The sequence below is a fragment of the Cyprinus carpio genome, chromosome B25 (genome assembly GCF_018340385.1).
Source record: "Cyprinus carpio isolate SPL01 chromosome B25, ASM1834038v1, whole genome shotgun sequence".
Classification (NCBI taxonomy): Eukaryota; Metazoa; Chordata; class Actinopteri; order Cypriniformes; family Cyprinidae; genus Cyprinus; species Cyprinus carpio.
Window position 1 is genome coordinate 21,749,599 of NC_056621.1, and position 10,984 is coordinate 21,760,582.

Below are 10,984 nucleotides of genomic sequence, written 5' to 3' on the forward strand. Positions count from 1 at the left end.
TCATTGTTAATTCAGTGGAAAGAAATGAATGAAATGTTATCATACTTAAAGTCAAATAAATGTTATTCATGTTTAATGTATGGAAAAATAAAATCCACATTTTTAAAACCCAATATTTTGTTGAAGTCATTGTTCTTTGGTGCTTAAGAAGCGTAAAATCTGTGTTTTTATATGGTACATGGTAGTTAAACGGATAATTCAGTCTCATTTAATGTTCCATATGATGGTTAAATGTGCTCTGATTCTCTTTAATGATTAAACAATAGTTTAAAACAAGACATGGTTTAGTACTGAATACTGAGGTACATATCGGTGCTTACTCTACCGGACGCAGGAGTGCTGGATGATTCCTGACCTACAGAAGCGTATCAGAGTAAAGAGGTTAGGAGAACGTTCTGGGAACCTTCAGATAACTTTCCGGGAACGTAAATAGAACGTTCCCTTTAGGTTAGGGGAACGTTCCCGGAAGGGCAGTTGTATCAGATATGTAATTTTTTTTTTTTCTACTATTAATCAAAAAAGAGTTATGACGTTCTCTTTCAGTGTGTTTGCAGTAGTCTTTTACCTGCCAATGAATCATTAGAAGCCTCGAAATGACTGGACCTCCAGGGATCTTCTAAATACTGAACACTGATTTTGTTTTGTTATTAACAGCGAAAAATCTATAAATATAAAGAATTCCTTTCAATCCCTTGCAAATCATTTTAAGCAATTCATTTTAAAACCATATAAGAAAATATGCTTGCACGTAACAATATCAGTTGAGACTAAAGACCAAAACTGTGAAGCGTTAGCATTGTCAGAAGCACTTAAATATTTACATCAGTGAGGCGTGGAGTGTCTTTAAAAATTGTTATGTTGTTGGAAAGACATGGCAGGGGAAGTATCATACAAAAGAGATTCTGTACATGTATCAACAATTGAACCCCAGTAGCAAACTACAGGGTTTGAAAACAGTAGAAATAACACACCTAACCAAAAAGTGAGCTATACCCAGTGCAATATACAATCCATGATAGCTGAAACAGTACCATTTATACCCACTGAAGCATACAAATATAGTCCCCATTTAAACAAATGAGGCGGTTATTGTTTTTCTTTTTCTTTTTTACTACTACTACAAGCCTGGAAATTGTGGGTTTTAAGTGAAGAAGTGCCAAATTAAAGTAGTACAAAATTCAGAGTGGTCCAGAAGCTTTGCTTGTGAAAGAAGATCTGTCAGTCCATTCTGCCGCTTCAATAGGATCGATTTGTGGGTAGACGACAAAAAACACTCTTTGTCCCAGATACGTTGCCCACTCTGTAACAAAGATGACATACACACACACATATTTACTTCACAAATACATGATATATTTTTTTTTTTTTTTTTTTACTGTACCTATATAGAATATAAATTGGTCATCCAGTCTCCTTACCGGTGAAGTCATATATGCATTTTGGCTTGTCTTTCCAGTAAACTCCCAGGAAATAAACAGGCACTCCGGTGAGCATAATGACCAGCCCCACTCCACACACCAGCGGATCCGAGTGCAAACTGAAGCCCAGCAGTAGAGCCCAGAAGAGCAGGTAACACACTGGCACTAGCAGACTCACCTGACACGAGAAAAAACCTAAAACTCTCCTATTCACCCAGTTGCTGGATCTATGCAATATAAACATGATCTGGAAGTGACTGTCCTGCTGTCTACTGCAGCAAACCACGTGAACCCGCTGGAGGAACTGCACTGTATAATGCACCATTTTGTTTTATGTGATGTAGATAGGTGTGATGTTTCGTATAGGTTCATGAACAGGCTGTTTGTAATATTTGTATATAATTGAGTACCTTGATGGGCCTGTATAAGTTTGGCTTCTTCCATCTGTAGTAGAGCAGGCTAGCAATAGTGACTCCATAAGAGAGGTAGTTGATGAAAGAGACGTAGTTTATAAGGCTGTGAGTTTCTCCAATGCATAAGATCACAATTGTGGCAGTGCACTGAAATACAAGAGAAAGAGGAAAAATCTAGAAAGAATAAAGTTAAACAGAAAAGGCTACACTCTGAGAAGCAACACGAATGCATTGTAGCTGTAAGAAAAACTGAAAAACACATACACAGACGAGCAGAGCTGGAATCGGCGTGCAGTGCTTGAAGTGGATCATAGCAAGAAGGCTGGGTAAATGACCTTCTCGTGCCCCGGAGAAACACAACCTGTGTGTATTCAAACAAATGTACACGGAAACAGTAAACGCATAACAAAGAAACACTGTCATAACTGGTACTGCTATATTCTCCCTATACAAAAGTATGCAAGTTGCGTAGGGCCCCTGAACCACTAGGGGGCCCCTTGCCCTCAAAGATGATTTAATGATTAAGGTGTATAGAATTTGTTTGTTTGTTTTATTCATTTATTTTGGCTTCCAACGATTCTGAAAATATGATGCCACATTGCACTTCCTTCCTTTAAAGTGGTGCACTGTTGCCCTTCCTACACAACATCCCATTTTCCATGCAAAGTTTGCAAGTTTTCACTTAAACACAGTCAATTACGTCAATTAAATGAACATAAATAGTTAGGAAATTAATCAGATGCTTGTATTGAGTATATTACATCTGTATTTGGTCTTAAAGTGACAGCAGCCAATAAACCTGCTGCTGTCTCTGTCATTTAATGTTAATCAAACAACAAAAGAAAATGAGAGAATCATTTTATTATTTTCACTGAGTAACTTTAGTAACTTTAATAAGAATTTAATACATATGGTGAAGACTATGTGCACTAAATGTTCAGAAACATTTTCAGTTTGACTGCACTGACATTATTGGATGAGAACAAAACTTCAACTGAATCAAGCTGCATAATGACATTATTGTCTTCTATAGAGCTGCTTTATAGCTGAAACAGTTTGTTTTATAATTGATGAATTTACAACATCGGCACTTATTCTGACTCCTATTCTTAAAGAGGGGGTACAATGCTGTTTCATGCATTCAAAGTTGTTTACACTGTTAAAGAGTTGGATTTTTCATGCTAATTTGGACGTATGATGGAGTATTTCTGTGTCAAAAATATTACTTGCGGGTTCGTAAAGGGTTTGGACAGGTTTTTTATTTTTTTAATCGTGGCTCTTCATGGCATAGACGAGGGTGGAAGTCCTTATATGGGCATTTCTCCTGGAAAAACAGCGCGAGAGTGAGATCGCGCCCATCAATGAGCTTCATCCGGCGGCAACGCTGCACTGGACTCACTCGGGAAGACTGTTTCCAAAGAAGTTTGTTTTTGGTTGTAAGGGAAAGATAACTTAGTTCAGTTTCCTAAAGAACCCAGCATTATGTAAACAGTGGATGCAGTTTGCTTTTCCGGGGCAGCAATGGAGTTTCACAACTGCATGATGTGTTTGTTTATCGTTTGATGTCTGATCAAGTGCTCGTCACTCTTTAGCTCCGCCCACAGAGCACCTCCAGGAGCTCGGCTTTTTCTGGAGAGAATCGTAAAGCTGTATCTTTCTTCTATAAATATGATAAAACTAAAGACTTTTTGGAGATATGAAGGATGCAGTGCTACTCTATAGGTACTCAAGATTAACATGAGACTGGGTGAAACTGTGTGTGTTATGCCCCCTTTAAGAAACCCTCATTTGACCCTGCGGTATACAAGAATTACAGACCTATATCTAACCTGCCTTTATAAAGCTGCAGAATTGTCTATATACTCATTTGATCTCTGACATTTTTCAGTCTGGCTTCAACCCGCCTCACAGCACTGAGTCGACTCATAAAATGTTGGTGACACTGGTGACACAATAGCTTTATTGCTTTTAGATCTGAGCTCAGCTTTTGGTTTTATTGACCACAAGATTCTCTAATCTTGACTTGAGCGTACTTAAATGGTTCCAGTCCTTCCTATCCGATAGAAGTTTCTTAGTTAGTTTAGGTGCCTGTCATTCATCTTCAGAGACTTCCCTTACCTGCGGCATACCCCACGGATCGATTCTAGCACCACTGTTATTTTCTTTATACGCGTCACCTCTAGGATCTATTATGAAGAGATTTGGTGTGTCTTTCCACTGCTATGCGGATGACACCCAACTCTACATACCTATACAACACAAGAGACTAGAAGCATTTCTTCATGAACTTAATCTGTGGCTCACTAACAAGTTCATGTTATTAAATGACGATAAAACCCAAATTATCCAATTGGGTCCAAAAGAGGGTGAACGTGATTTCACCAAGTACAACATGCTGGAACAAAATTCCAACCAACTAATCAGAATCAAAGGATAAGTTTTCTAGAAATGTCAGTTTTAGACTTACAATCAGGGTTAGACACTTCTACACCCTTGTTATTCACTTATCATTTCCCTCTGATTTTAGGAATAAATTATGGGTAGGGTTAGGTTATGGGGTAGGGATTGGGTTAGGTCTATATTTTTGGACAGTAATGTTGATCCAGGAACATGACTTACTTGGAAAAATTACGGCGACCCCAAAAAAGCTCTCTAATGGAAATTTTATCGACCAAGGTACCCTCTCAACATTCCTCACCTCCAAGATTAAAAATTTTGGATTTTATCTTGACAGCAGTTGTAAACTAGAGAAACAGTTATTCACGCCTTTATTTCCACATGACTCGACTAATGTTAATTCATTATATGTCGGGCTATCCTCAGTTTCTTGTCTCCAAATTGTTCAAAATGCAGCTGCCTGTTTTCTTTCAAGCTGAATACGACACTGTTTTCTTCTGCTTAGCTGAACTGAACTTGTTTCATAACTGATGAACTTTACACAGTTATCAAACTGAATCTACTGACTGGAGCTGAATAATGACACCATTGTCTTATTAGGGCTGCTCTACAGCACAACTTGGATTTGTCTCAAATTTGTAGTATTTTGCACCACTGATTCTCTTATTTTCCTGTGAAACTGTTTTGAAACTATCTGTATTGTAAAAAAAAAAAAAAAAAAAAAAAAAAAAAAAAAACTATATAAATAAAGTTGACAAAATGACAATAGAGTAGGAAAACCTAAATTTAATTTTGACTTTAGGAATAATATAACTGACAGATCTAGAGACACTTTTAAAATTACTGAAGTTACTGTTTGCTTGTTTCCTTCTTTTAGAATGTTCAAAGTATTAGGTTTGTGCACATTTTGTCACAAGATATTATCACAAGGAGCCTCACTTGTTAAAAAGTGACCCATTTCCTCATGAGGTAAGCTAACAGTAAAATGAAATAGAAATACTCTCACCTGGAGGAGGTGAAGAGGTAACCATTGATGCCCCCAAAAGTGGAGAGTGCCACAGAGATCGGCATGAGGGTGGAAAACATCCCAAGAAGCTTTTCACCGAAAGTCTATAGCAAATTAAACAGAATTAAACATTCAGGAGATAATGTCTTGCCCATTGACAAGCACAGTTTTTTTGCCATTCGTGTAGTTTTTGCACTGTACTTATTAAAGAAAGTATCAAAACAGTCACAAATGCACCCACAAAATCAGTGTTGATCACAATTCACACAGTACAATTGCCAATCTTGTGCATTGTTTGTGAAGGATGCAGCACACTACTACAATCATACTTTGCGATGCCTGTACAATATCACTCCACTACTACAATCCAGATACCCGAATCAATAGATACACATTATCCCTGCTTATAAATCTTGTATTATTTGATCCAAGGTTATTTTAGTTGACTAAAATGAAAATTGCTGCTTCTGTAAATGAAATAAACTAATACAAATGACATAAACACACATAATGAATCCATCCTTGAGTAATAATCTGGTGCTTTTAATGAATTAAATGTTTTACGACACGAAGAGTCAAAGGTTTGTACTTACAACAGCCACTGCGTTGGAGGACAGCAGTTCCTCAGGAGACATGGAGGAGAAATACGCAATGTTTGTGAGCGTGTACACAAATGTAACCAGTGGAATGGAGATGTATATGGCTCGTGGCAGATTCCTGAGGAAAGATATTGTGTATATATATATATATATATATATATAATGGTAAAATGGTAATAACTATGCAGTAGATAATAATTGTAGGTTGTAAGTAAATGGCAGCAGTTTCCTCAAGAAATACACAATATAATCCAAAATAACTATTTATTTAACACTGAAGAAGAACAAGAAATCACATGCAACTCAATTACAATACTGGACAAGGCATGGGAGGAAACACAGGGCTTAAATAGACAGATAATGATAACCTGAAGAACAGGTGTGAACTAATTAGGAACCAAGGAAACTAACTAAGGCACAACAGGAACAGAACATGAAACCAAACCAGAGCAAAACAGAATACACATGATTTTGTCAGTCCAGCCGAGTTGGAAAAGTGGTATCAGACTAACCTCCTCGGATCCACCACTTCCTCTGTAACGTAGTTGAGGAAGTTCCATCCGCTGAAGGCAAAGGAGGCATGAAGAAAAGCCAGAGCAATCTGCCCTATGGAGGGAGCTTTATTAAACATGAACGCCACCTGTGGAGTCAGGCTCTCATAGTTACCTGAGGACACAGATACGGCTTTGTTAATTGGACAATTAACAATATTTCAAGATTAACATGTACTGGACTGACACAACTCAGGTTTACTTGGCTATCCATTAATAATTAAGAGTATCAGATATGACACACCAGGCTTTTGAGGAATGTTTATTTGTTATTAGGATATATATAATGAAAACTAATATTCACATACATTCTATGTTAGTCTGCTGTTCCAACCCGATCTCATGGCAATTTATACTATTTTAGGAGGTGGCTAATTTGTATGAATTCGTACGACCTCGCTCGTGCAAATTTGCACGTTTTGTGAAAAATCATACGTATTTTACGAGGTGATAAATTTGTAGAAATTCATCCAAACAACCTACCCCTCACAGAAAACTTACAAAATCATATGAGTGAGGTTGTACGAATTAGCCACCTCATAAAATACATACAAACTAGTAGAGATAGCGTTGGAAAGATCTCATTGGTTTAGATTGCAAATAGGAACTTCATCTCTGTTTTTGCCCATATAAATAGCAGCAACTGTATGTTACAAATAGGCTGAAAGTGCATATTTTTTCTCAGATTGTTCCTCCAAATAAAACTGAGTTTCAAAATAGGGAACATGGTGTTTTTTCTTCCTTTTACCTCCAAAGATCTGCACTAAACCGACAGTAATGATGAGCCCCAGAGCCAGCAGCTTCCCCACGGTAAAGGTGTCCTGGATCCGTGTGGCCAGACGCACACTATAGCAGTTCACCCATGTCAAAAACACTGCAAATATTCACACACACAAACATTAAAGATTGTATGATGTCTCGATTGAATCTCTTTAACATGTGACTTTAAATACAATGTTTTTATAGCAGTTTCAAAGTTAAAAATATATGACTTGTTGGCATCGGGAAATACTGTTTTAGGATGAGTTTGTATGGGGTTCTTGACAGAAATGTGGGAATGCTAAAAAGGGGAGTGAATTTGTAATTCTATAGGCTCATCCATCAGTGTCACAGCTTACACACTCTTCCATAATAACCTTCCCTCCACCGAGGGAAGTTTAAGCCCAATTGAAAAAAATAGATTTGAATGAGAACAAAACCCGGGAGCAAAGAGCAGGTCTGTGAGGAGATGGAAGGCCTTGCGTTTTCCTGGCGCTCTCTTGCTGCTGTTGCTTTGGTTTATGTGAATGACTCCACATAGCAGGCTTGAATAATGAGAGCTAATGCAGCAATCACATGCTATAGAGCCACGCCACTCCATCACGGAGCCGTCGAGTGCTGCTGGCACAGCTCCAAAACCGTAACTGTAACCGGGACAATCTCAGGTATGCAGCCTTGTACTGAAGTACTGAAATAAATGCAGCCTTAGTGAGCAGAAGAGAATTTGTTCAAAAACATAAAAAAATCTTAATTATTCTACACTTTGGAACAGCATTATATAAATGAGTTTTGTAATTCAAGAAGTTTCAAGAAACAAAAGTTCTTCAGGGTTCATTATTCTTTATGACCAATGACTTTACGTCATTTCTGATAACCAGATATTATACATACAGTGTAAATAGTGATTTCTATTTGTGAGCTTAACATAACTACAAACATAACTAACATATCAACTTTCATGACATTTTTCAGAACTAGAAATCACACTCTTAAAATGATCATATATTCAAGTTTTCTAAGACCATGAAAAATACAAAAATATGATGTCACTTTTCTATTGGATCCATCTTGACTGTTTTATCTGGATTTTTAGCTGCTTTAGCTTATTTAAAACATTTGAATATATTTAATAATATATTTGATATATTTTAGGAATCTTGTGAAGCCCTGCTGGGTCTCGGCCCACTAGTTTCACAAGTTTCACTTAAGGTGCAAAATATATTGAGTTTATCTTTGCTGAGTCATGGTGCAAAATATTTAGAAGTATTTTTTAATTAGTCCTTTGTGTTAGTTTTATGTTAGATTTTAGATAATTTTGAGAATTTTGTGATTATTTTTCTCCTATATTATTGCAAGCATTCAGAAGTCAGGGTTTTGGGAAACCTGTTTGAAAACAGTCATTATATTTGCAGTTTTGCTTAGTTCAGCACAAAACACACTTCAAATTTGACTTTAATCTTGAGGTTAAATATTGCTGAATCTTCAGGTTCACTAAAACCATTTTATAATATATGCATTTAGCATAATGCTCCATAAATTCTGTCTAAAACTACGTTTAAATAGCAGGCCGAATACATTTATGTATTGAATATATACATAGAGAAGTCAAGCACTCACGTATGCAGATGGTGGACAGCATGCGTGTGGCTATGTATGGAGGAACGCAGTGTGGGAAAACTGGCTGAAGCACGTAGTTAGAGAAAGTGAGAGCGATGACTGCCAGTGTGGTGGGATACATGATCAGTACTGCACTCCACAACAGCAGAAACCTAGAGAGCAACACAGCACTTTCAGCATCTGTGACGGACAATTGATTTCCATTCACTGTTTAGTAGATTATATATGGACCTGTCATACCCCATGAGACCGCCAAAGATCTCTGTGACGTAGGAATAGTCTCCTCCAGATTTGGGGATGGTGACCCCTAGTTCAGCGTAGCAAAGGGAGCCCAGAGCAGCGATACCTCCTCCTAACACCCACACCACCAGCGCCAGGCCAACCGAACCCGAATGCTCCAGAACACCCTTAGGAGAGATGAAGATCCCTGAGCCAATAATGTTACCTGAGGAAAGAAAGAAACACACAATGGCCCAGTGATCCATAGAGCAAGCCTAATTAGTCAAAGATAAACCCATTGTTATTGTTGCTTTTGCTGTCAAACAATTAATCGTGACCCAAAATAAATAAAAAAAATATTTACAGAATTATATGTGTGTTCTGTGTATATTTATTATGTAGGCTATATTATATAAATACACACATATGCATGCATATATTTAAGAAAAATGTTTATATAAATAAATATATTTATATAAAATATAAATTATATGAATGTAAACATAAACATGTATATACATGTAAATATTTCTAAAATATATACTGTATGTGTGTGTTTATATCTACATAATAAATATACACAGAACACACACACATATATTCTGTAAACAAAAACTTTTATTTTGGATGCGATTAATCACGATTAATCGTTTTACAGCACTTCTATATATATATATATATATATATATATATATATATATATATATATATATATATATATATATATAAAGCAAAAGCAACAATAACAATGGGTTTATCTTTGCTTAATTAGTCCCAGACAGTGATCAGCCCCCTCACTAACCCACTTCCAGCAGCTTTTCTCTCAAGCACCCAAGTGTCGTACAACGAGATTACGTAACAGCAGGCATAAATAATCTACTGCTGCCATCAGTCGCACAGGGAACAATCTTTAGCTTTCATTCGGCTTCTTTAAGAGGACAAACACATCTGAGAGCGCCCACACGGTGCATGTGAGTTTAGACCTAAGTAAACATATAAAATTACACATATCTGTAAACTTAAGTTGTTTTTTAACACTTAGTGGTTGAGATGATTGTCGATAATAAGACAAAAAAGTAACTAAGTAAATAAATAAATACAGGATAATACAATTATTAAAGTTACTAAATTATTAATTACCTAAATATACTAATTATCTATCTATCTATACTAAACAATAATTAATTATTAGCAGGATTATAATAACTATAATACAAGAGAAAAACAAATCAATAACAAGCTAATCTGACTAAGGTAAGAAATATTCAACATGCATTAAAAAGTATAAAGTCTATAATGTATGTTATAGTGTTCATAAATTCACCAAATATATATATGTGGACTAACAAGATGGCGAATATCTCCGATGCACTTGTCTTTTGAAGTCTTGATAAGTTCACATGTTGGCAGAATGGCCCACAGTCAAGAAGAAAACAAGTTGTAAACTTTCCTTACCAATGATGATCGTGCACGCGCTCAGAAGCCCAATCTCCTTCTTGAGTGTCACGCGCTCAGGGATGCCGGAGTCGCGTTTAAGATCGCTGTCTTTCATCATGCTCCTCCGAGCCTCCGTCCTTTTCCTCTCTACTCCATCCATCAGTCGCGCACGAACAGAGAGCTGGGCTGCCTCTCTTGAGTCGCTTCTGAGGATTGAAGCATGGTGAAAGAGCCGCGCAGGCCGCTCTCGCGCTCCGGACAGAATGTTAATGAGCATCTCTGCACTGATCCACACTCACTAAACTATCACTGCATACTGCACATGACCTGTGCACTGATCCAATACTCACTAAACTATCACTGCATACTACACACAACCCATACACTGATCCACACGTGCAAACTATCGCTGCATACTACACACGACCCGTGCACTGATCCACACGTGCAAACTATCGCTGCATACTACACACGACCCGAGCAATGATCCACTCTCGCCAAACTATCACTGCATACTACACACGACCCGTGCACTGATCCACACCTGCAAACTATCGCTGCATACTAC

General features: G+C 37.2%; 1 protein-coding gene across 1 annotated transcript; it reads right to left on the minus strand.

Annotated features, from left to right (window-relative positions):
• LOC109055264 (asc-type amino acid transporter 1-like) lies at positions 1 to 10,642 on the minus strand. Its single transcript, XM_042753611.1, has 11 exons — positions 10,435 to 10,642; positions 9,001 to 9,205; positions 8,761 to 8,912; positions 7,133 to 7,258; positions 6,346 to 6,499; positions 5,828 to 5,951; positions 5,235 to 5,338; positions 2,096 to 2,192; positions 1,829 to 1,978; positions 1,419 to 1,596; positions 1 to 1,300 (listed from the first exon to the last, which is right to left on the minus strand). Exons 1-11 carry the CDS (start codon positions 10,574 to 10,576, stop codon positions 1,179 to 1,181), a joined length of 1,554 nt encoding a protein of 517 aa, XP_042609545.1. The 5' UTR covers positions 10,577 to 10,642; the 3' UTR covers positions 1 to 1,178.
• Between the last annotated feature and the right edge of the window lie 342 nt (positions 10,643 to 10,984).